The following is a 26,814-nucleotide window of genomic DNA, read 5'->3' on the forward strand; positions in this document are numbered from 1 at the left end:
GGTCACTGCGGCTAACAGGCTGAACAAGGAACGTAGCCTTTTCAGTTTTGAACAGAGAAGATTATGAGGGGATCTGATCCAGGTATTCAAAATCCTCAAGGGCACCGATAAAGACACCCCAGTTCATTTCTTCAGAATGAACAGTGAAACATGAACCAGAGGACACAACTGGAAACTAGACACTTAGCACTTGAAACTATTAACAGTGGCTCTGTGGCTAAGGATCTGCACCTGTGGCTGGAAGGTTGCCGTATGAATGGCCGACCCTGCGCTCTGACCCCAAGCTTCTCTCCAAGTCTGTGTGTCTCATGAAGAGCAAGCTGGGGTATGCGAAAAGACAAATTCCTAATGCAAGAAATTGTATATGGCTAATAAAGTGATCTTATCTTCTTCACACGAAGGGTTGGAGAATGGAACAAGATGTACTATGTGATACGCAGCCTTTCTTTTCAAGTTGGATTAGATCCTTGGATCAATCATCTAACCACGGATGTGCTGAAGAGCTTCCTCTCGTTTCTTCTGTCCCTATGTCCAAGCCTTCTTTAGTCAACTTGCGGCTTGGCAGTAATTGGCCAAGTATTTGGCACCCCTGCTTGGGGGAATTCTGGTTCACTATACAGTTCTGGTCTCCTGAGCTCACCAGTGCCCCCTGCCCCTCCTCACCTGTATCGCACAGCTCTCCGCTGTATCCACTGTCACAGTGGCAGTAGGCCTCGCCCACATCAGAGATCTGGCAGCGACCGTGTTTGCACTGTAGCCTCTTGCAGGGATTAAAAAGCTCCCCCTGCTGGTTGCACAGGGCACCGCGATACCCCTCCTGGCAATCGCAGCGATAGGAGTCCTTGTCCAAGGGCACACACTTCCCATGGACGCACCTACACGCAGATACACATAACACAACACAAGCGTCAGTGACACGGGACAGGAATGTGGGCCTTCTGGGCAGCAGAATTGATAGCGATTTGGGATTTCAGACTATGAACCTGAGGCTTACGGGTTCAAATCCCATGCCTAAATGCCCTGCTGCATAAATTGGTCTGTAGATCAGCATTGTACTGTGAATGGGAGTTTGTTCTCAGGCAAAATTTACTAATTTCATATACTAATTTAAAAAACTATTTTTTTTACATTATTTGTAAAACATAAATATTAGGTCTCCTAATATAATAATAATATTAGTATATACCTCAGAGTGTGTTTAGACCTGTAATTTTTGTCATTAATTCACTTCCTAATAAATTGTTAAACAACTATAATGCTCAAGCATATCCACTGTCACAGTGGCAGTAGGATATGCCACACATCTAACATGTAGTCATCGCAGGGACACATCTTTTAATTATTGTCTATCTGGTGTCAGCTACAGTTGCAGGAGTGACATGAATTAAGGCGACATTCTTCACATTGAGGAATCTGACTAGCAGCCGTGAACTGCATCAGACACAGAGTCCCTAATGGTCCTAATGCAACCTGACGTGAAAGTTCAAAGACATTAAAGGCGGGCAATGTGTGCAGCACGAGCCAGAATTTCATCCCCCGAACCCAGACCCTTGGAAAGCTGGTGCAATCCTGCGCAACGTTCGCTCTCAATACGTCTTTCATACAAATATTAATATATGGTATTTATTCATTTTAAGATTGAGTCTAAAATTAGACCACTACATTTCCTGTACTTGATCTGCATCACATCCAATAGATTCCGTACTCAATGAATGCCATTGAGGATATATGATCCTAAACCGCTTGCTTTAGTTCTCTGTCTTTTCCTGACATTCTCCCTCCCCTCCAGCCCGTCTCCGGCTGCCGGTCCTCACTTGCTGCCATGGCAGGGGTTGCTGGCTGGCTGATCACAGTGGGTCCCGCTCCAACCCGGCTGGCAGTGGCACACGGGTCCCGTGGCCCCGTCCGGCTGGCAGATGCCGTGGAGGCAGTAGATCTTGCGGCAGGGCTCACAGCCCGGCACCACCCCCGGCTTCATCTGGGTCTTGGTGAAGTCCTGCAGCTCGTTGTTGATGTAGAGGTTCTGGATGCAGCCGTGGAAGCTGGAGCCGTTGTGGATCTGCCAGAGGCGCAAGGCGGCCGAGTTGACGTCCACGGGCATCCCTGCAGCAGAGACAGAGGCCGCCGTGAGCAAGGAGAGGCTGTGGGCTGCCCCAGCACCCACACAGCAAACACAGCATGAGAGTGATGGCGCCGGAGGAGGAAGTGCATTTGAAAGAGCAGTGCGCCGCAGCCCAGCTGACATGTTGGTGAGGAAGACCCCCCTCTGTCCTCCCTAGGGGTCTGTTTGCAGGAACACACACCCACAGCCCATCATATTGTTTGTGATGAATGTCTGACCTCGGTGTACAAGCCAGATAGCCACCTGCAGGACCTTACGGGATTATTTCACTGGCAGAAAAGAAAAGATTGGGACCTTTACAGTATATCCAAACATCTTTCTGTTATGACGGGTTTTATGTTAATAAAGACAACGATTCAAAAGTTCCCCGCCTTGAGCATCATGTGTGAAGGGTATGGTTCATGTATTTGTTGGACAATAAGCTGAGCTCATAATAAAAAGTACTGGAGGAGGACAAGCTGCAGTCCTTGCCAATCGCCAGTGCTCTCGAGGAAAAATAAGGGGCTCATTTCCAAAACCAAAAAAGCTTAAAACCAAATGATCAATAAAGACCTTTCAACACAATTGGGCTTTGCCTGTGTCTTCTGACTTTTTTCAAAAACTGTGGAGCACTGCTTCTTTAAAATTTGAAAAGGATGAAAAAAGAAATAAGCAGGGAAATACTGGTAAAAAAGTTATTTGGACGTCATTCCAGAACAGAAGTGTGAATCAGACACTCACAAGCACCCTCACCTACCATTCAGACCAGTCTTGGATCCAAAAGCAGTGACACCAGAGCCTGACTTTCTATGATGCAGTTGCAAAACTATTTGAGATCAAAGTCTGCCAATGTGATTGAGGTAAGCGCGGGTCTGATAGGGAACATTCATATTGTAGGGATTCATAGGTGCTGCAAGATTAGTTTTCATGCCTGCTTTGTTAATTGAACATGAAGGCCAGAGAGCGAAAAATTGAAAATGACCACATACTGTTTTAATTAAGCTAATGCAGCATCTTCACCGAATAAATATGAAGAGCAGTTTTCATTAATGGCAAAACCTTCAGAAGCTGCTGAGGTTTGCACAGCATATATATGTAATAAAAGGGTAAAATGATATTTCAGCTTTTTTTCCAAGTGTGCTTTGAAGTAAGCAATAACAGTTTTATCTGGTTTTTCATGTTCTGATTTATGCTGGTTTCTTAATATACATCAAGCGTCGACAGTATGAGTAATTTTTTCTGACTTTAAATTAGACTTCCCTTTTTACCAAGGTGTAAGTCACACTAAGTCTATTTGAAATAAACAGGGATTTTGGATTGAAATAAAGTTGGTTCTTGAAAACTTTTAATCATTCAATCTGTGGTATTAAGTGAGGTTATAGACATACCTCCCAAAAACCAGGTTTGGAAGAGATGCCCAATATTCTGTCAAATGAAAATCAGGAATTTACCGGGAATGGTAAAATAAACATTTCAGGCGCTGTTCCTCACTGGCTCTTACGTCAAAGATTTGCTTGCAAGAATGCTCCTTCAAGATTCAGAAAATTAAAAATGACAGCTTAGACCAGTGAACTATACTGAGTTTACAAAAAAAAGACAGAAACGAACTGATAACTTCACACAAATTAGACTGTATCTGTTAGGAGAGCTCAAACAGGATTGGGGACCCCTCAGTGATGGTCTGCCTTCTCCAGATCAATATAGCCCACAGTGCATCACTTCCTAAAAGGTTCATGTCTTAGTTAAGCTTTAGACGAGGTTGCTTCAAGCCTGACTTTCAGACCTGAGGGGATCCGCAAGCCCCTTGCAGGGCTGTGAGCAGGGCCTGCTGTGGGTGCTTGCCCACCCTAACAAACACAGTCTGGGGTCATGGCTGGTGGGGGACGGGGGTGCAGCGTGAACAGAGCGAGGGGGTGATTGACAGTAGTGTAATAAAGAGTGCCTGCGGTAGAGGGAGGTATCTGCAGAGGGCCCCTACCCCCCACATAAAGCGGAGCCTGTCCATTGAGGGGCTGCAGCTTCCCGAAACTGTCCATGGTCATGGGGACGCCTCCATCAATCGACAGGTTCACCATCTGGTCGAAGGTCACCAGCTCCACTGTGTGGAACTGGCCATCATTAATAGTCTCGGTGCTGTGGAAGGAGAAGGAGGGTAGCTACAGTATTTTACGTTTTGCTCGTTAGCTAAACAACAGCAGTATTTCATAGTTTCACATGCTGTCAACTCTAAAGTGTCAGTCAAAGGTTAACAGAAGGTTAACTAAGAGAAAGGTCTGCTCTGCTGTAGAGTTGTTTTCTGACACACCACTTTTGTTGTGAAAATACTGGTATTTTATCCTTGGTTTTCCTGTATTAATGCAGTCGAGGACTGATGAAAGAACTGAAAGAAATCCTCATACTGGTTTGTGTTTATTAACCCATTGAGCTCTGCAGTTTACTCTATCAAGATGTTTGGTTTTAATTTAATTATTCCAACATCTCATTTTCTGCTATTTTTTTTATTTTATTCTCATGTAGTGTCTGTAGAACTGAAATAAATTCTCTCTGTGGAACGGACAGAGTAATCTCTTATTTGAAGATATTTTATTAATTATTGGCAGATGTGACAATGATTTAAAAATGTGCCTGGTGGTTATCAGTAGCAGGCAGGTGCTGTGTGTTGCACTAACCTGTAGATGGCGTGGCTAGGCTGGCTGCCCGGGTCATAGCTAACCCTGACATGCCCCTGGTAGAGTTCCACAGCAATGTGGTCATTGTCACCATTATACAGAAGGATCCCATTGTCCTCCGCAGTGGACACCTAGTGAAGAGACAGGGAGAGAACATAGCTTTAGAAGGAGAGCAACTCAGAACATGAGATGATGACAAGAAAAGAAGATAACACTTGAATTCTCTCTGCCTCTGTGGCCTGCCCCAGTAATTTGATCTGTGCTTTGATAAATGCTTTAAAAAAGCATTCTTTAGTATTGGTGCAAGATTAACTTTTATCAAAACTTGTTCCAGCTACATCACTGTGGTGTGTTCACCAAACCCAACTAGACACAACTACTCAGCTCATCCAATACTGATTTCCTTTCACAGTTCAGGGACCTCAGTCAATTTGCCTCCAGACGAGACTGAAAGCATTACATTCCATCTATTCTCACAATTAATTTCCTTAAACCCTGGATTTTGTTGCCTATATACAAAATGTCACATTAGGTAACATTAAATTCTTCCAACGTTGATATGTTTTGTGGTTTCTTTGAAAAAAACGTGTATTTATTAACCAAGATGTCATTATATGGAATCTGTGTTGACTAGTCCCAACAATAAATGCTAGGGAAATGTGACTGGAATTTTCTTTACTGGTGGGCTCAAGCATTTTACATGGGATGCATGTTAATCGTGCAGGCCCTTGATAACCTAGATCAGTAAATTCAATTTTTTTGAGGTAATACTGGTATTTTATCCTTGGTTTTCCTGTATTTCTGCAGTCGAGGACTGATGAAAGAACTGAAAGAAATCCTCTTGTTGGTTTGTGTTTATTACCCCATTGAGCTCTGCAGTTTACACCATCAAGATGTGTGGTTTTTATTTATCAATCACCTCATTTCTGCTATTTCTTTTTTCTGTTATACTTGTGTAGTGTCTGTAGAATTGTGCAAATACTGGAAGTGCTCATTACAGGAACGGCAACCAATGTTGCTGTAGAGTGTATCTGTGATTTCTTGTTCACTGCATACTATTTCATCCATATCTTTTTAATGCACTGTAGCGCCTCCTTACCCTTTCATTCTCTGTTAAAATACTGACAAAATGACCTCCGAATTCTGAAGGAAGGCAAGGAGCCTGAGAACAGTGTGTGCTCTGGCAGCTGTCAGGTTTTCAGGTTACCTGCAGAGTGATGTTGGCCTGAGGCCAGTTCTTCAGGTCGCTGAGCTGCAGGTAGGAGTCTCTGTCCACGAAGTTGACGCTCACGAGCTTTTCACAGCGCAGGCCCCTGAAGCCTGGCAAGCACTGGCACAGTGCCCTGCCCCCACGTTCCACGCATGGGGCGCCGTTCTGGCACTCAGTCAGGTCACAGAGGGAGTGGGGTGCAGGGGGAACCTCACACAGCTGTCCGCTGCAATGAGGAAGGGGGTGTCTCTCAGTCCAAGAAGCATCAATTAATCTGCAACTGCTCTGTTTCATAACACTTCATTGAGTTCTCATGAAAGTTCGGGAGGGATGAACGCAGCCGAGCTAATTAAGCCCAGCTGGCGCAACTCGCACCTAATCGCCTCAGATCCCCTATATACCACACGTCATCCTCTCCTCTTCCTCGCTCATTTTCACATCCCTCCTCCACCCCATGTCCACGTTTGCAGCTAACCCTTGGTCACCTCTTCACCAAGCATGGGGTCCTGGACTTCCCTATGGCCGGGAGGTTTTGACTAAATCTAATAAATGGTTCTGCTGTCACACAAACTTCGGCTGCTGTCATTCCTCGCAAAGTTTCTTTTTTTAAAATTAACCGTACAGTTGTAAAGAATTCATTGATACGAAGATCTCCTTTTTCCAGAAGAGCTGTTTATTTTTGTGCTTGGGCAAATGCGTGCCATTTGGAAGTCAGGCATTACAGACGGGCACTGTGGATGCCCCGGTCCGAATGCGATGGGCTGTCGGTCGGGCAGCTCACCTGTAGCCCCCAGGACACGCGCAGGAGTATCCGTTCGGCTCGTCCACACAGAGGGCGCCGTTCTGGCAGTGGTGCTGGGCGCAGTCGTCGTGGTCCACGCTGCAGTCGTCTCCCACAAAGCCAGGGGCGCAAGCACACCTGTCACACAGGGGCAAGCGCTGAGCAGGGCAGCGGATTGGGACCGGGAAAGAGGCGGAGAGCACTGTCGCCATTCCCCATGGCTCTAGAGTTGGTAACGCCATAAGATTTATCCATGCAGGCAGTTTTACTAGTCTGATACTGCTTATTTCTGAAAGTACGTGTATCTAAGAAAAGATCACTTTATTAGCCATATACAATTTCATTGTATTAGGAATTTGTCTTTTCGCATACCCCAGATTCCTCTCCATGAGACACTGAAACACAGACAGGGAGAGAAGCTTGGGGTCTGAGCGCAAGGTCAGCCATTTATACGGCCCCCCTGGTGCAGCTGGGGTTAAGAGCCTTGCTTAGGGGACGAACGGTGTAGGATTCCTCTGCCGGCGGCGGGATACAAACCAGCAACCTTCCAGCCACAGGCACAGATCTTTAGCCACAGAGCAACTACATGACCACTACTGTGTATGTATTCTAGTGTGATAAAATAGCTACTAGTCACAGCACTCATGTGGCAGTTAACTGCAGGGACAGAAGGCTATAGCCAGTCAAGCGTGAAGGAGTGGTCAGGGCTCTGGACTGATAATTAGAAGGCTGTGGGCCTAAACCCTAGGTGAACACACTTTTGTTATACTCATTCACTCAGTTTGCTTCAGCAAAATGTCCTTTTGTCATGAAAGCAAATGACTTTAGATAATTGCACAAGCGATTGGATTATTTTTTCTCTGTGTTTTAAATGAGTCCCCCTGCTTGTCTTTAAGGAGGTTTCATTAACGTCTGGGTGGGTTAGAAACTTCAGAGTTTGAATCTGTCAGGAATACAAATAGAGAAAAATGTCTAAGTGTTTGTTTTGTTTTGAGGCTTTGTGCCTGATTTTGTTTCTGGTTGTGCAAACATAAGTATGCAAACTGCGGGAAAACACCGGTGAGGACTGCTGTGGCTTCTTCACACAGGGCCCTGTTTGTTCACTTTACCTAACAGGGTGTTTACCTGCTGAGCTGGGCCATCTTTCTTGTAAGAAAAGGTCCTGTGTTTTTAAATATGGAGCCCAACATAAAAACCAAAAGGAATGAATAATTATTAGCAGTTGCCACCACACAGCTCTTAAGTCCTGGGCTGAATTCTGGACTGAGGCCCCTTCTGCGTGGAGTTTGTTCCCACTGTGGGTTTTCTCAGGATGTTCAGATTCCCCCAGCTCTCCAAAATCATGATGGCAATGTTAACTGGGGTCTTTAAAGTGTTCCTTTGAGTGTGTATGTATTAGTACAGTATGTGTGCATGCACGTGTATGTCTGTGGCTTGGATTTCAGGAGGTTTCATTAATAGTTAATGTTCGGAAGTAATGATGTCATTAATTATTTTGAAGAAAGAATTGTCAACTCATTATTTTACTTCAAGGCATATCTGTTAGTTTAGCAAAACTGTCTAAAACACATGTGTGGAGTCTCCATACTGTTAGATTTGGGAGCAAACACATTCCTTCAATTTGAGGACCTCTTGGGCACTCTCTGCAAAGCTCCAGGGGCCTCCAATGTAAGCTGAGAAAACATCTTTCTCTGGAGATTCATCCTTCACAAATATTTTACAGTTCACATGGGGGTGTCCACTGATTCTGCAGAGCCTGAGATTAAGTGGGAAACAGTGTGTCAGACCTGGTCAGTCACCTGCCCCATAATTTATCGCCTGCTACAGGCAAGTAGTATTTCTTCCATGCCGGTGGGGTATACTCACTTGGGCCCGCTGGCAGTGATGAGGCAGGTGGCCTGGTTCTGACAGGGGTTGTGGCCCGGGGAGCAGACATCCTCCATCTCCTCACACAGCTCTCCTGTGCAGGATGGGGGCGAGAGAGAGAGATACAGTCAGCCAGGGCAGAGCAGGACCTGGTCTTGTACTGCGAGGATATTCAAGCTTCTCTTCAATCCCTCTCCCACAAGTCCAGTAGAGGTTTAAAAGGTGTCACATTTGTCTGTGCATTCAAATTATAGTGGAGCCTGTCTGTTTGATGAATAAAACATATGGCCGGGTGGGCTTGTTCCTATGAAGTGAGATATGGGCAGTGCTTACCTGCACAGTGAGATATTTGTGCAGTGTCAGGGTGCAGGGTTTATGCAATGAAGTCGAGCATATGTGCAGGGAGTGTCAAGTTTTACGTAGCATCCACTGTGTACCTGTGTAGAAGGGAGGACACAGGCAGGTGTAATTATTGACTCCGTCCACGCAGGTGGCGCCATTCTCACAGTCGTTGTCCTCACAGTTGTCCACGTTCACCTCACAGGTGGGCCCCTCAAAGCCCAGGGGGCAGAAGCAGCTGAGGGAGAGGGTGTGCGGGTTACCTTTGAGAACACAATCCCTAGGGTGCCCTCAGCCCCCACCCCCCTCCCCAAAAAGAACAGAATGGAGAGTTTTGCCATGCTGCAATCAATGCTGCCACAATGGCCTCCAAACAGGGCAACTGGATGAACTAACACACACGTACGAGCACAACTACAAATGGCAGAGATCATCGATTGGCAGAAAATCCTTTTCTTGTTTCATAAATGTTTTCTTATATTCTTCAAAGCCTTTGCACACTTCAACAGCTTCTTTATTATTGCAGTGTCGCTTTGCAATGGAGGTTCTGTCCCGTCATGATTTGTGAAATCTGAATTCGCGGGGCACATGTTTTTCTCATTTCTCTCTCTGCACCTGTTCCGTCCCATACACCCTGGACACTCTCACCTGAATTCCCCACTCTCCTCTGGCTGGATCTGGCAGGTGGCTCCATTGGTGCAGGGGTTACTGACACAGGCGTTGAGGGCTGTCTCACAGTTCTTGCCCTGGAGCACAGTGGACACAGCAGATAATGAGCTGAGTTAAACTCTTTGAAACCTCTGCGATTGTCAGTGCTCTCTCCCTGTTGAAGGACTGCATTATGGTGAAGCATGCAATTCTTGGTGTGGATTTTACTTAATTCCAATAATCAAGGTACAGTAGTGTTGTTTGATAGTAAGAAAAGAATAATTTACAGCACAACAATGTGGAAAGCAGCATTGAACACACACCTCCTGCCATGGAGAAACCAGTTTCCCTCTTGTGTGACTGAAGTCATGGTTGAACTCTTATTCCAAAGCCAATGGCTCAAATGACAGAGGCTGATGGGAGCTGGCAGTGCTCACCAGGCCCTGCTTACCTTGAATCCTTGGGCACAGGTGCACTTGTAGATGTCCACTGGGTCACTCTGACAGCTTCCCTGATTCTGACACGGGCTCGACAGGCAAGGGTTGCACTTAGCCAGAATTGCTGGGTCAACAGGACCTGGATTGTTAACAGAAATAAGAGACATATCCAGAGTGAATGGAAATCCAACAGAGAACGGAGCCAGAAGGCTTATCACACATTTACCTGTCCAGCAGGTGCTGAACAAGATGATCTGATTTTTAATGAATCATCCCCGGAGATCGATTTCTTATATGCTACAGACACAGGAAATACAGAATTTCCCCCACACAGGTGATCACCATTGAGGGGACAACAGGAACAGATTTCTGAAATTCAACAAAGCAAGAAGGAATCTGCATTCTGGAATTCTGATATTTAGAAATCTAGATGAAATACAATTAAACTCACAAAACACAGAACAAAAAAAGTAGCTTCTCACACATGCTAAAGGAAAAAGGAGACTGTAGCAGTCTGGCTTATGGAGAGAGTGTAATATCAGTGGCCTTGCCACTAGAGGCCTTTCAGTAGATGGCCTCTAGCACCTGTAAATAGTATAAGTGGGTTGTAATTAGGTAATTACAGTGGATTATTGGCAGTGGTTAGTTTACACATTCTAACCTAGGGGTAATTATGGTGTGGTTAGTATAAATAGGGTTGCCAAGTATTGGTAGTTGGGTTTTGGTAGAGACCTGGGGAGGCTGCTTGAGAATCCTTTTGCTGTAAGACCTTCAATATAGCCTACTGCCAGTGAGTTTTCATGTGCTCAGCCAGCACCTCCCTGCAGTTGACAGTTTTGCACACTAACAAAACATACTAGCAAATCAAACTCCAGCCACTCTTCTTTCCAAAAGACAATTTTCTGCAAAGAAGTGCAAACAACTGTGATTTAAGGAGAAGTCCAGGCCAAAGCCAAATAGATTTCTTGGCTGCAGTTAGATGTGTGAACAAAAGACGTCATGCCTGAGGGCTGATAGTAACTTGGAAGTCTTCACTGACAAGCAGCCGCGGAGGGCTTCGCAGAACGATCACAGCTGTCACACCCAAAGGCACAGGAGACTGCCGAAACACATGTAGTCAAGTACTGGCTCCACCCTGGGAGCATCTGTCCCAGACAGGCTCGGGAGTGAACCTAAGATGGAGCAGGATTGCGTATGTTCCATGTGCTGGCTGAAAAAGGATTTGCTGGCTTGCCAGGATTCCAGAAGAAGGGAAAAATCCCAGCCTTCATCCCCATCAAGACTAGAATCCAAAGTGCCTGAATTTTAAAGGGTACGTAGATAAAGGGTCGGGACATTTGTTAGAGGACGTTATTCTAAACACAGCTGTTAGAATGCCAACGTTTAGCACAGTGGCTGAGTACTGGACCAAAGTAACATGTAAGATGAAAATACGCTACACGCTTAGAACGACCACTTCCCAATGTGTGCTGACCAGTCGAGAGAAAGTCTCATGGCTTGCGGCTTGTCATCCAGTGTGGGTTAATTGCCTCACCGCCTTTTTTTACGCCCTTCCCAAAAGATTGGGAAGGATATCCCCTGCTCTAGGGGTACAGTACAGGTTTAGCACAGGACATTGTTCTTCCATTTAAAGTGTCACTTGATACATGGAGGTTTTAAATATCAAACAAAGGAGTGATCAGTTGTAACTCCTGTTATACTGTTTATTATTAATTGTCCCTGTGGACAATCTGCGTAAGGCGAGACTTCAAGAGAATACAGAGATATAATTTATCAACTGAGGAGTGTAGTGAATACTAATAGATATTTAATTTAACATTTGGAAACACGAACACCTCAATGTTGCAATGTGGAGACTGAATGTTGTGTTATTGCTCTTTTTTATGCTTTTGTTTAAAAAGATAAAGTCATTTAATAATTAGTCTTGGTTTTCTATTACTGGGATTATTGTCAGTTTAGGATGATTCAGTTGTACATATGATTGTCTCCTTTTGATAATGAAAATTAATTCATGATGGATTTCTAGTGCTAATGCAAATCTCTCCAATCCCTTTATGGTCTTACGCTAGACTGAAAGCAATGATGGATTGTTAATTAGTAGTTGTATTTTTCTGTATTTGGCATCTGATCATTCACAGGCCCACGATCCCATCTGTGAATTTTCAAAACTGGTCCACAAATATTCTCCCTAGAGAATAGGGAGAATACTCATCTGCGTGAGTTTGAAACCACCCTGAGCAGTGACCATTGCCCTCATCTGTATGCAGTTCTGTCATTCCAAAGTATTTCAGTAGCCTTGAGATTACAGGTGGGAACAGCACAGGGCTGTTAAAACTTGTTATTTTTTTTCTTTTTGACATAAGTAGTTTAGAGTTAGTTTTTCTGTGCATATAGGGTTATAATTCTGGGAAAAAAGACATTATATTTTTTGGTTAAAGAAGTTAAGTACATTTTTATAAGAATCAGACTTTATTTTCTGGTTATTGAGATTATTATTGAGATTGGCCACAAGATTCTAATGATCAATGCATGTGGATATGTGGTATAATTAAGTTCAACGTGAGCAAAACTGTGATTACACAGGATGTCAGACTTAGGAATTCAATACAAGAAGTGTTTTAATGCACCAACAGAAGCAGTGTGATACAGTCACGTATCCCTTTCATCTTTCTCTTACTGAGAATCAGTTCTCTACCAATCATCCACCCATTTTCTAATTTGCTTATCCAGTAGGAGTTTATGGGAGAGCAAAGGGTGCAAGGCCGGATATGCGCCGGATGGGACACCAGTCCATCGGAGGGCACACACAGACACATACATAAACACACTCACACCAGGGCCAATGTTACCACAAGTCAATTAACCTACCAGTATGTCTTTGGACTGTGGGAGGAAACTGGAGCACCTGGAGGAAACCCACACAAACAAGAGGAGAACATAGAAACTCCACTCAGATCGCACCTCAGATGTGGAGTTGAACCTGGGAACCCAGTGCTGTGAGGCAGCAATGCTAACCACAACACCACCATGCCAGCCTCTGGGCCACTACAGAGAAAATGAGCTCCCCTTTCGAAGGAGTTCAGCGGCTGACGTCTGCAGAGGTGGAATGTTCTCTCTTACCCTGGCACTCGAACTTCTTGGCTGGCGTGGTCAGCAGCAGCTTGCCCTCCATGGCCAGCGGGCCGGCACAGCGGGCGATGCCAGGTTCCTTATAGCCAGTCTTGACCCAGTCGGACAGCCAGCGCAGCCGGCAGTCACAGTACAGGGGGTTGGCTCCAATCGCCCTGCATCACACACAGACACCTTCTATCAGTGTCCCACAGTCTGGAGAGAGCCTGGAGAGCTGTCTGAGAGGGCCCTGTGTTCTGCTTCAAAGCATTTCACACCACTTCTGGCTTGTATGCACAGTACTATCAGATGTCTCACAGCCTGTACAGCTACTCACACTAACACACACGTTAATCCTAGCAACTGCAATAATACTGCATGAAACAGCACCGTTCATAAAAATGTCTCCGTATTTAAAGCTATCAGCTGAATAAAAAAAACATGAGCAAAATCCAGGATACACACTGTAAAATAACATATACAAAATGTCAAATGCATTGAACAGCCAGTAACCTCCTCACAAAATAAAGATAAAAAACTGTTGTCTAAAAATACATTTGATAAATGTGAGTTTGTTTTAGAATGACACATTCTGTGTCACTCACAGTTTTGAGGATGCCACTCTACAGCTCTGGAGCAGCTGTGTGAACTTTCTTATTTGGGAAAATGCTTGTCTTGAAACATTGAATTATTACTATATACAGTATGTCATTTGAGTTGCTAAGTAATACAACCTTACAAGAGTTGCTAAGGTGACTCTTAAGTTCCAAGTGAGTTCTTTGAAGAGTAACCCTGCAATCATTGACATTTTCACATTTGGTTTTAAGAGGTGAAGGATAAAAAAATGTTTTGGAGCACTCCCTCCGAATTTTCACTACCGACTCCCAGTCTGTGGTATTGGACAGCTACCAGCAGGTGGAGCTCTGAACTTATTGTTCAACCACATGCACTCACATCCTGCATCTCAGGGGCCTGCCACAGAGAGATTCCTTCTTAAATTGTGTAATAAAGGAAACGTTGATGTAATAATTTAATTCAAGAGCCATAGTTTAGATAACATGGTAAAAAATCTCAGTAAGACCTCAGTAGAGGTTATTAAATTCTCTATGTTCTGGTCTCCTAAAAATTGTGTAATCATATTTTCCCATATTATGAAAGCACACGATCATTTAAAAGCAATGAGAATGTTCCTTTAAGTCTAAATTCAATTAAATACTTTCAATTAAAGTGATATACTGTGTATTCCTTTATACCAAGCAAGTATAGAAGACATTGCTAGAACAATATTACGTACTAGATGGGATCTGAACCCATGACCCACCAACCAAGTGCTTGGAACCATAACCAGAGCTGTCTACTATGATACATTGCTGTCTGAAGCACAACCTTATAATAATAATAATAATAATAATAATAATAAGGTTATTATACAACAAATGTAGTAATGCCTCTCATGTATATAAAGAATAATTCAGCACAACGCAAGTAGTTATTTAATTTTGCGTTTGAACCCTTTAGTCTCAACATGCGACTTACAACAGAATTCCAGTTCCAGTGAAAATACAGATTGACAGCAGTGCTGATTGGGCTGTGCTCTGTAAGATATACCTCCATGCCCCCATTACCCTTTTGTATATTCCTGTCCTCATTTACCATCTTCACCCTTTACAGCCCTGCTCCTCTGAGTCAGTCCTCTTCCATTACTTAGAAGACTAGCTCATCTTTCACATGAATCCAATAAATGACATCTGCAGACATGAAAAACACTTTGATGGAAATCAATAGGTGGCACAGGTGCATGACCCTGCTCACCTCTCATTGACAGAGTGGAGCAGGCTGGGAGGGGGGTGGGTTGGTATCGGCCATTGCTTCCGAGACAGGAGGCTCTTATTTTCCACCTGCAGCATTTCGCAGGCCACTCACCCTACTCCCTTTACCCACAACTCCCCTGCATGTCCTTGACAAGCAGACCTTGCCCACACATATCAGTCTGCTTGTCAGATCTCGGACTGTCAACACGGACTCCAGCACCAGCTCTCCTTCATTCCTCACACAAATTCCATTCTTTCCGTTCCTTACGGTCCATAGCACAAATTCTGCAAAGGATCTAACAAGACACCAAGGGACAAATGTCCTAGCCTCTGTCTTCTGTAGAGTTGTTGCTGGGGTGAGGCACACTAAAAGACACACTTCTGACTTGAGGATTCTAACTATCCCAGTAAACCCCAATTAACTCTTCATCTTGCTCATCTATACAGGCGATACTGTATTTCATGTTTTGAGGTTGTGTTTCACCACTCTTCTCCTAACCTAACAAGCTTCCAAATGATCAGCCCTCCACCAGGCTACAGGGACAGTCCTGGAACTGTGGATCATTCTGCTACCGACTACAAACTGATCGCCTGGAGAAGGTAAAGACCCAGCATGCAAAGGAGAAGCATTAACAACAGGAGGAAGAGGATGTGTAAGGCCTATCTGAAAAGACAACAGGTAGGGATGAGAAATGAGAGCTTGGAGTGGACAACACGATCTCCGTGACTGACCGGCGCTGGGCCGAGGGACAGGCATCGCGTTGTTATGTCACTGGGGCTGGGAAGTTCACTTACAGGTGAGACAGAGAGGCCACGTCACTGAAGATCCCATCTGGCAGCTCGGAGATGTCGTTGCCATGGAGAGACCTAGCAGGCAAAGACAACACAAACGACAGAGCTTAATGCCATCAGCAGGTACATTCAGAAAGGCCATGCGTTTTGTCATATAAAATGATCCCACAACTTTGCTGACACTCGATATGAGCTCGATATGAACTTAAATTGTTAATTAGCGACTTATATTATCAGTGTTGCAATACAAAGAGCCCTGAAATATTTATATAAGCTTCTCTGACACACAGATGATACATGAAACAGAAAACAGAGCAGTCAAGAACATCTGTACTGTATGTTAGATAATTAAAAAATAGTTGCTGAGGAGAAAATATGAGAATGCCACCATTTTCAAGGATACTAATTTAACATGCAGTAGAAGCATCTTATGAATAAACAGGGACAGCACTGATGTGTGTATTCGAATTCAAGCCAATTCCTTTTCCTTTTTTTAAGAGTGTAACTACATACAGTAGTACTGAAGAACAAATGACCAGATCCCTTTGCTTTCTGTATTTGTGGCTGAGAAGAACGTTCAACCCAGAATGCCACATATTCACAAGTCACAATCAACGTGAGCAGGACTCAATGCAAACCCTTCAGGGACTGACTGTACTCAAGGTTGAGCTTAATGAGCTGTGCAATACAGTTTAGCCACAGTTGTTTATCACCGGCCAGACTATCTGGTGGGAATATTTGCTAAATCTGTTGTGCTCAGCTGTAACAGCAAGAACAACCCACACCCTCCCCGTCTCTCCAATACCAAGACCGCAAGAAACGCGATAGGCAAATGTCTACTGTGGAAATGATTCCTGCTGCGAATAGTTTCCCGCTTAGAAAGTCCATGAGAAATGCGGGATTTTTAAGGTCCCTCCAGTACACCTGTTGCTGGTTGCCTTGGTTGACTTGCCATTTTTGTTATTTGTTTTAGATTTAAAAGCCTTGGCACTGGGCTCCTGTGGAATTCTGCGAAGCTGGTATTAGGTTACTAATCTGGAGCTCAACAACCTGGGTCTTTCTCCCCAGCCAGTCGCCCTCTCTAGCTATTAAGAGAGCAGGGATCTAATTAGGAAAGCCTGCTGGAGGTATTCTCTGTCGACAGTGCCGTTGTCATTTCCTTCCTTATCTCTCAACAGGGCGATTAGGTGACGAGGTTGGGGGAGGAGGGGGGTGCTTAATGCATGTAAGAAAATACAGACATCTTAACCTGACAGGTCGTTATTACGCATTTTAAAAGGCCCAGTTGCTACCCTCCAGTGAAGACAGATGGGTACCCAGACATGCTGGCCAGCTGAGGAACCCCAGCTCTCTGGGTGCTTTGATGAGACAGAGACAGGAGCCCCAGCAGTGGAACAGTAGGCCTGCTCACACAGGGCCGCTGTCCTTAGCCCTCCACAGAGCCCTCGGCAGCCCTGTCTTCGTACAGGCCTGACAGACTCCATTGGCAGTCTCAGAGTACTTACACACACAACGCTATTTACTCAAAAGGCCAATTAGCAGCATATTATTGCAAAAAAAACACATCCATTCAAGACACAAATCTTGAATCTACTGGGGCCTTTTCAGTGCATTTCATTTTATTTGCACTTCAAAAGGTTTCTCTTTCTAAGTGTAAGATTTATGAAGGATTTTACACCCAAGTGTGGATTTCATGAGAGGAAGCACAGGTCTTTAAATGTTTAAAACCTTTTCAGGACTTTGAACTTAGACACTTTACAGTTCTAAAGTTAGCCATTAACTAGGCTTGATGCTGGGTTGTTTTAGATGAAATGTGTTTTGGGGAATAACCTTGACAGATCAGTCTAAATAATATCAAGTTCTTTCGAACCTTGTTGAGGTAACATTTAATGATAATGGAGACAATGTGATGTGTTGCACCACCAGGCCTGTATTGCATTCTAAGCATGACATTCTTCAATCCTAAGGCAGACAGACTTCTGGACTGCCAAGTAACAATTGAATTTAGCTGCAGTACTAGTAAGTGATAGTAGCTACAGCAATAAGTAGAATTATTAATGCAATTGTATATATTCTTCTTCTCTGTATAAGCATCTGCTTATTGCTGGTTCTATGCATCAGGCCTAACAAAGGCCAAGCTATTGGATATGGACGTATTTGTGTTAGCTTCATGATGAGACTGGTGTTTTCTGCTACTTTTTCTGCCTGCTAATCAAAATATTAAGAACCTTAGAACAAATTAATGGATTCTCTCAAAGGAAAGTAAGTCATGGCTGGCTTGAGGATCCTGAGAGACTTCCATCACCTACCCTGGCTCAGCTACTCCCAGATCTTAGTCCCATTGAAAACTATGGAACATGCACTTCAATCCCACAGATCCTTAGACCTTCATCTCAAGCAAATCTGCTACGATGGAGTGGAAAACACGACAAGTCCTGCTCAAGCTGGTTTGCACTGGGCTGTTACGGTATTCAGTGGGGGGTTCTTAATCTTTGGCCAGTGGGTGTATTACAGTATCTCTTTGTCTCCCTTGCTCATTTTAAAACAAGGTTCTGGATATTCAGGTCATTATGTCCAGATATGAAGAGTCCCATCTGTTACATTGTCTGCAGTTCACTTGTCAGTGTGTAACAGATGGCAGTTCGTTTTCAGTACAGATTGTGGAAAACGAGGAGTTTCCAAAATTTAATTTTCCAAAATTCCCCTTTCATAAAATTACGAAGAAGCCATACATGAATGTGGTGAACTCATGAATGTGACTGACAGCCTGAGCTCCTTTCACTTTTCCATATTTACTGTATTTATCATAGTCTGTTTTTAAGCACATTTTGTATTCATTTTTTTTAACAACCCATCCCTTACTCTAGTTTTTATACAACTACAGAATTAGTTATTTCCTTGACTGGACTGTTACAGAAAAGTGGTGTGATGGTTAGTACTGTTGCCCCGCAGTGCTTGGCTTAAAATAGGGTACCTTCTGTGTGGACTTTGCATGTTCACACCCTATCCAGATGGCTTTTCTGTGGGTGCTCCACTTTCTGCCCACAGTGCAAAGAAATGCTGTCTAGGTTAAGTGGCATCTCTAAATTGTCTGTGAGCATGCATACTGTATGTCCTGTGAAGCACAGGCATCCTGCCTAGGGCATTGGCCCTCCCTTTTGCTCTCTGCATTCAAGGCTGACCAGGAATAAGTGGCTTTCTGATAACACATGGATGACTGAATCGGTATACAGTATACTTTATATCGTATCAGTGCTTGAAAGCTGTTTTCATGAGAGTGGATTGACCATCCCAGGAGAAGAGCAAGTGAGTGAACTGTGACAGTGTTTTTTTTTGTGGGTGGAAGACCAGAGACTAGTGTTGCACTGAAGCAGAAGGATTATCGCTATAAGGTTCCAGTGCTGTATTAATGGAGCAGTTTTAGTGTCTCCTGATTTTTTCTATCTCCTGCACTAACCTGAAGTTTTGGTTCAGCCTGTTAACGTTTTTTAAAAACCTACATGCATGATTATTGTTTTATATTTTCTTCTGATAATGTTTAGACATTAGTGTTTTGGATAAAAATAAGAATTTGTCCATGATCGGTGGATATTGTACTGTACTTGAAGAACACTCATGCCAGTGATAATAACTTAATATTCTGCACATTCTACACCGCTTGCATGTGAATATATTAGATGTAAACTGCCCAAATGGAAAATGCTGTTCCAAAACAAATAAATTAATGGAAAAGTTACAATTTTGTGTCACTCCTGCTGGGGTACCTGGGTACTAATTACACATAAACCAGCTGATAGATATAAAGAGTACAGTATGTTTACTTACTATTTTGGTGTTAACTCACTTGGCTGATGAAATACAGGCAGGGTTGTGGGCTGCTAGCAAATATTTATGAAGTGTGAGATTGGTATTTCCCTCCTCCTGAATATCTGTTAAATAGCATCATTTGGAGTATTTGCATACATTGCACAGAACAACTTCTGACCTCCAGAATTAGATTCCAATGTCTCTAAATCATCAACAGCTTAAGGAGTGAAAATGGAATACAAGGCTCCGATTAAACCTTTCTATAGCAATAAACCATTCTACTAAGTGTGCAACCTAGACAGAGGCAGCCTGATGGACCCTAAAGACCAGATCTGGCAACATGTGGCTTCTTGGATCAAAAGGCAATTGAAAACTCTGGATAACTAAATTTGGAAAATCACTTCATCCATGTTCATTGCTTAGTCCGATGCAGAGTCACAGTGATCCGGTGCCTAACCAAGGGGACACAGGATGGAATATCAGTCCTTTGCAGGGCAGTCTCAGACAGTAAACGATTCTTGAAACATCAGCATGCCATGGGACTGTGTGAGAAAACTGGAGCGCTTGGAGAAAACCCACATGGCTCCACACAGAAGGCATCCCAGAACTGAATCGCACAACATAGAGCTGGGGGGGTTAATGCATATGTGCTATGTGTCATGCAAAATTGCCATCCTTGGTAAACCCCAGGCACCTGTAGAAAGTAAACAAGTTCATACCTAGAAATAAAATCTGAAATATGGGGGCTTGCATTCGTTATTCCATTACTGACATAACAAGTGTAATGCCGTTTAATGCTGTTTTCCCTTGACAGACCTACTGTAAGACCTATGACCAATTGTGTTTGTGTCATTTGTCTCATCTTGCATAATTATGATCTCTTTCTCATTTAAATATGACCGGTTAAGTTGTTGCCCTTATCGAGTCTTATTGGCCTACAACACATCCAGTCATTCCAGTTTCCTATTGCTCAGCAAGACACCTTTGAACAGGTGTACTTCTCCATTGCAGGTATTAGCCTCTCCCTATGGGTTATTCCCATTCAATAAAGGGCTATCAGGCTGGAGTGCCCTGTCAGCATTTGGGACTTGAACATACTCTTTTCTGGTCATGCTATTCACTGCTCTTCCGATGAACTTAATATAAGTGTAGCAAAAAAATATTTAAAAAAGTGTGAAAACCCTTGCTCGTACAGTATGAGGATGAAAAGGGAGTTTGGTCTTACAGCAGCCGCAGTGAACGCAGTCCCCCGAAGGCCAGGCTTGGGATACAGCGAAGGGAGTTATAGCTGAGGATTCTGCATACAAAAGAGGACAGATACACACGCTAAGCCAACGCTACACACTCACGACTCCACTCTCTATCACCTGCTGGCAACGGCCTTCATTTTCACTCAGCAAGAAGCTGGGCTGAGCTTTTGTAAAACAACAAAACGCTCCATCAAGTCATAACACCTCATGAATCTAAGCCTGACTCTTTCTTGATTTGAAGAGAAGAAAAATGTCTTGACTGATTCTGTCTTCAACAGCTTGCTAGCTTCTTTTTTAGTTTACTGGTCACAGAATGTTTTCAATGTCTAATACTCTTATGATGTTCCAAGCTGCTTGGACAACCAGGCAGTTGACTGACCTGTTGGCTCTATCAGCCGAAATGTAAGCACAAATTTATTTACACCTTAATGATGTACAAGAAACAACTAACAAAATGAACCATCTCAGGAACTTTGTCAATCACTGAAATCCCACTTACAATGTTGTGAGCTGGCTCATGTTAGCGAACGAGGAGTTCGTCAGGGAGCTGATTTTGTTGTTGCTCAGATCCCTGAAAGGAAACAGGTGAAGCTCTGTCAATACTTGTTACCTAAAGTGCCAAAGCAGAGAAACAGTGCGTGCCAGCTGAAACTGCCTTTGAGGTGTCCGACACTCACACAAGCTGGAGGTATTTGAATGTGGACAATTCTCTTGGCACCATGCTGAACTGGTTTCCATCCAAGTACCTGCACAGAAAAACAAACAGCTGGATTTAATCTGGGAGCGCAAGTGTGTGATCCTTTACATTAACTCCTACATATAGTTATCGTGCCATTATTGTATAGATGAAACAGATTAGCAGAGTAAGTGCAGATGCTGGCAATTATAATAATATCAATTGTACATCTGCAGCTGCTGACTCAACCTTGTGGATCATGCGGGGCCGCATGGCCATACAGACGGTTGAACAGGAATGGGAGACATTGTAAGAGCCAAGGTGCTTATTAAAGCGATGTGTGTCCCTGGCCCTTCTGGAATGCAGGAGTAGACACAGTGGTTAGTCCTGCACAGTGAGACCAAGAATGGAGTTTCTGTTGCCTCAAAGGCACTGGCCTTCTGTACTGAAAGAATTGTGTCAAAGACTTCAAAGCCAAAAAGCTACTTCAACAAACAGCATGGTAGCAAGCTTCTTCAGCAAAGCAGAATCCTGGGAGTGTGATAGGTAAAGTAAGCTTGTACCCTCCTGTGCATCTTTTACAAGACAGAAAGATGGTCAGTCTGTGCTGAATGGCATTTTGCATGCCTTTAAACTACATCCTGCAAGCCAAGGCTTTAATGAACTACTCTGCATTTTGGAAAGCTAACCCCTCTCAATATTTCAGCATGGTTCCTTTTGCCACCAGCTTACCCGATTAAAAGAAATGTCCACCTCACTGTGCCCACCAGTCAAACTTACTGTATCCCACCGCTGTGGACAGGTCACAGTGTACGTTCGATTCTCGGCCACAACACCACTGCTAAATTCCTTGGCTATGCCTTTTAAATTGTTGGAAATACTCAGTGCAAGAAACTGAGACCAATTCATACTTTTCTCTTATGTTTTCGCTCAAAGAGGAAAGAGGGTGTGAAACCTCATCTGCTAGACTTCACTCCCTCCTGCTTTGTCAGCCTTTGACACACAGGGATGCAAGGCTCAGACAAAGACAAGTTTCCTCTCCCAGTCACCTCTGTGCTCCTGCTCTCACCAAGGGGAGCTGCCAGCGAAGCTGCGAAGGGTCAGACTTCAAACACAGTGTGCTTTATGACTGCCCTGTGAAAAGTCTTGTGGTCTCCCCTTAATTCATCTTGGTCACCTAGACAACTACCAGTGAAATAGCTGTGGCTCCCCACACTGGCAGTCAAACAGCAGGGGTACTTTGTGGCTCAGTAGATGAATGTTTACTGTGGCCGGAGTGGGAACAGGCCTGTGGGTAGCGTGTTTCTCTGCTCGCTCTACTGTGACACACCCCCTCGTGAGGGTGAATGTCACAGCAGTGGCTCCTCTTCCCCACTGGCAGCTCATCCTCCTTATTCATTCACATGTCCCTGAAAGGGCCAATGGTCTCACACACAGCAGGATATGGCTGTGAATGAGTGAGTCACAGGAGCTCTCAGACAGAATCCTGGGAATTTGATAGGTGAAGTAAGCTTGTGCCCTCCTGTGCATCTTAAGACAGCACACTCAGGCCCATAGCTAATTATTGCAAACAGCCTCAGGGTCCTGGGCACAGAATTATGTGGCTAATGACAGTGTTTCATTACTACGGCGGATGCAGACTGCAGAGATGAAAGTGTAAAGTGGGGCAGCACACCTGGCCGAGATCACCGCCACCCATCTTAGGCTCCTGAGCTCCTTAATGACAGCCCAGCCCACAGACAGTGAGGGGATTGACAGAGGTGTGGGGGCGTGAGACACAGCAGGAAGGACAAGCCTTGAGGATGAGTCAATAACCACAATCCTGACAGGAGCAGGAAAGAAAGTTGGAGGCGGTGACAGCCTTTTTGTGAAGACCCTGGTATTAAAACATACTTTCGCCAGAAGGTGTGCATTTAGTTAAGCAACCTCCAGCTTCAAAGTGTGAGTTCGCTGCCACAGTCCCAGGACCTGGGGGACCCTTTTTTGGGACGTGCCTTGTGATTAAACATACTTCTGACCTTCTGTTGTTCTTCTGTGGTCTTGTTTTTCTCAGATAATTCCTAGGATAATATCCCTAGAAACTGATTAATACAAGTATGAAAAGTAAAAGAAGAAATACTGTAGAAGGAAACAATTCCATTTTTGCTTCTAAAATTCCACAGAAGCCATTGGCACAATGTCAGTGCCATCTGAAGTCAGTGACTCTGAACTACAGAGCTCTGTTGTAGGATGATAAGCAGCAGCTCACCACATATACAATAGTGGAGGAGTTCACTCTTCCCAGACACCAGTTTGGTGAACCACACAGTGTGCACCACACAACAAGGCCTGTTTTGTGCATATGTGTTGCGTTTTCTGTTTGATGGAATACCGCATACTTATTGGGCCAGGAAGGATCGTTTGAAAATGGGAGAATTCTCTATAGGTGGCTTTGGAAAGTGTTGGAAGACAACAGTTCTTCGTGCCGTGATGCCACGAGATCCCCCTGCCCTCACTCACAGCTCGGTGACGTTCCTGGGGATGCCCTTGGGCAGAGACCGCAGGTGCTTGTTGCTGCAGCGCACCACCGTCTCCAGGCAGGTACACTCACTGGGGCACTGTGGGCGGGGCACACAGCTGGCATCTTCCTGGCCTGCAACACCCAGGGACATCCTCATCAAACACAGACACTGCCAGTAACAGATGCATGCGTTGCAAGACACTGGATTACGGCTGAATTCCTGTTTTCATTTCTGCACCATTGCCCTTCTCCATCCCTGCCTCCATTTTAACATCAAACTAAGGCCAACGGCGTTTCAGTTTCACATGTTGGAATTCCTATTCTGCGGTTTTGAAAGATTTATAAAACAGGTTGAAGAAGGACCAGAGGACGCATAAAGGCTTCAGTTTTGATCTGGCCTGCAATGCGTCAGTGAAGGTCGTTTCTGAAGTGATCATACAGAAAAGGTCAATAAACAACTTGAGACTACTATTGTCTCACTATGGTGACACTCAGCAGTTCCCCACAAGGAAGCATTTACAATTCTTCAAAACTACAGAACATACTATACTGCAAAGATGGACCTGAGATAGAGAAACATGCAGAAACATTTTTTCCTATGGAAGAGATTCCTAGACTGAGTAGGAGCATGAAGTCATTGTACCCGAACCCTGCGACATGGAACAACTTTGCTTTTTTGTTATGCCGAACTCCAGGCGTTTCAACTCGTAAGGGGGAAAATCTCTACAATCCTCTTTAAGATGGAAAACGGCTGCTCTCTTTCTCACTCCCATTGGCCAGGACCTGAAGATTCCCAGATCGGCTCTTACCCTCCTCGCAGCGGAAGTCAGGCAGGGCCACGTCCTGCAGGGGGATTTCCTTGAGGAAGGCGGGCCGCTGGCACCGGGGGTTGCCCGTCACTATCTTGCGGCTCCTGAGCCACTCCCCGAGCCAGGCCAGCCGGCAGTCGCAATTGAAGGAGTTTGCCAGCAGATTCCTGAGAGTAACAGGGAAAGGAAGGAACTGAGTGAGCAAAAAGGCTGGCATGTGGACTGGAATAGCTGGGTGAGGTTGTGGTGTGTCAAAGTCTTACAAATACAAGAGAGGAAGCACTTGAGGTACCAGATCAATACAATAGTTACTCTGTGCTTTGAAAGGCAAATTCAATTCGATTTGCCATGAAATTTGACCATAGGGGAGCAGTTTTTCTCCAGTCTAATCACGAGTTAGTAAGATTGGCTTTATCCCTGGTTGTGTCTGAAATATAGAACAGTGTGGGTATTCTGCAGACACTTAGCTAATCAAAACCAGGGTATTTACAGGGCTGTCCAAGAGTTAATCAGGTCATAAGGTCAGGTCAACAGGTTAGCAAACCAAGAAAAGGAATGTTTTTGCAAAGTGGCTTAGTCATCGTAAGAAAGCAAATATGCTGAAAGAAAGATGTGATTTCAAAACCATTGAGAAGACATTAAAAATATAGAGATATGTAAACTGAGAAGTGCTTGACATTTCCTTGTGTGTACTTATGGTACAAAGTGAAAGAAGCAGTTGTCAGCAGTTGAATACTCTTTTTCTAGTTTACACCATGCATGTTGGGAGGGAGAAATACCATTCTGAGCATGTGAAATCAGTTTTCACCAGTCAAGGCACAGATTCCTTGCTTATGAGTCTCTATTAGGGTGAAAAAATGCAAAGCAGAATTAAAAGTCTCTTGAGAGAGTTCTGCTTTATAATGTTGTGAAATAGTTACAGCTGATTAATACTCATATCCTACACTTTCTATTCTACATTTGATTTGAGTTTCAGTTTATTTCTATACACATTTATCTGTGCAGTGGTACATATTCATCTCTCACAGGTGGACACAGTGTTTCAGGAGTGTATATTAGGACTGTAATGTTATTTCGGTCTTGCCACGCTGCTGCTTACAGTGTGGAGAGTGACTGTAGGGTGTCAAAGGCCCCAGGAGAGATGGTTGTCAGCTGGTTGTCATACAGAGACAGCAGACGCACATTAGACAGTCCTGTGAAGCTGTTGTTGTGGATGCAGCTGATGCGATTGTTCCGGAGCATCCTGCAAGACAGACAGAGAGAGAGGGGAGGGAGTGATGGGGCTGTATCATAGCTGACGACAGGCATGTGGGATTAGTATGATGCAAAGCCTGCCAAGTAAGGGACAGTACATAGCAGGATCACATCACATAGAGAGTAAAAACTCCCCTGTGGGTTCTGTGGGGGAGCTGGAGCATGGTCTGGGGAGAACTCTGCAGCAGTGAACAGTGATCCACTGAAAGAAATGTAGCAAAGAGCAGGCCTCTGAGAGAGCAGCTCATGCAGGTCTCCTGGCCACATCCCAGCAGCTGTCCAGGTGGTTTAAGGGCTGCAGGTCCTCCACTATCTTTTACAATGCATGGTATAGTTTAAACTAAAAATAGTTACTCACAGCATCCGCAGTCCTTCCATTCCCCGGAACATTCCGCTCCGGACAGAGTCCAGCTGATTGGCGGTCAGGTGCAGCTCATTGACAGAGGAGGCCCCTTCAAACGCCCCATCCTCAATCTCGGAGATCTTGTTGTTGCTCAGGTTACTGCAGAAGCAGAGACAGGGGCACAGATGAGCAGCAGCACAGCAAGCAGGCGAGGACTGATGAAGACAGGACCCTGTACTTGGAACAAACTTGCTATAGTGCAACAACGATGTCACAGCTGTAGTTCTGCCAAAGCAACATCACTGTAGATATTCTGGAACCCTAGTTGACTTCATTAACCCTGCTCTGTCTAAGTGCCATTTGTCTTAACATTGGAGTCTTACAAAAAGGCGTGTTACTCAGTAGCTGGTTAT

The 26,814-nt window shown here is 44.4% G+C and overlaps 1 protein-coding gene across 2 annotated transcripts in view; it reads right to left on the bottom strand.

The window, feature by feature from the left end:
* Positions 1–26,814, bottom strand: part of LOC148661752 (slit homolog 1 protein-like) — a 158,803-nt gene that overhangs the window by 4,264 nt on the left and 127,725 nt on the right. Inside the window, exons 18-36 of one of the 2 annotated variants that reach the window (XM_088635947.1) lie at positions 26,417–26,560; positions 25,904–26,047; positions 24,805–24,971; positions 23,995–24,127; positions 21,497–21,565; positions 21,319–21,390; positions 20,795–20,866; positions 15,766–15,837; positions 13,172–13,335; positions 10,066–10,190; positions 9,615–9,712; positions 9,065–9,204; positions 8,628–8,721; positions 6,762–6,899; positions 5,978–6,206; positions 4,771–4,901; positions 4,044–4,234; positions 1,815–2,103; positions 664–875 (exon numbers count right to left, since the gene is read on the bottom strand). In XM_088635947.1, coding sequence (XP_088492073.1) covers positions 664–875; positions 1,815–2,103; positions 4,044–4,234; positions 4,771–4,901; positions 5,978–6,206; positions 6,762–6,899; positions 8,628–8,721; positions 9,065–9,204; positions 9,615–9,712; positions 10,066–10,190; positions 13,172–13,335; positions 15,766–15,837; positions 20,795–20,866; positions 21,319–21,390; positions 21,497–21,565; positions 23,995–24,127; positions 24,805–24,971; positions 25,904–26,047; positions 26,417–26,560 — 2,684 coding nt within the window. The remainder of the gene's footprint in view (positions 1–663; positions 876–1,814; positions 2,104–4,043; positions 4,235–4,770; positions 4,902–5,977; positions 6,207–6,761; positions 6,900–8,627; positions 8,722–9,064; positions 9,205–9,614; positions 9,713–10,065; positions 10,191–13,171; positions 13,336–15,765; positions 15,838–20,794; positions 20,867–21,318; positions 21,391–21,496; positions 21,566–23,994; positions 24,128–24,804; positions 24,972–25,903; positions 26,048–26,416; positions 26,561–26,814) is intronic. The other variant, XM_088635948.1, reaches the window with a different exon arrangement.

The sequence above is a fragment of the Lepisosteus platostomus genome, chromosome 6 (genome assembly GCF_059453375.1).
Source record: "Lepisosteus platostomus isolate fLepPlt1 chromosome 6, fLepPlt1.hap1, whole genome shotgun sequence".
Classification (NCBI taxonomy): Eukaryota; Metazoa; Chordata; class Actinopteri; order Semionotiformes; family Lepisosteidae; genus Lepisosteus; species Lepisosteus platostomus.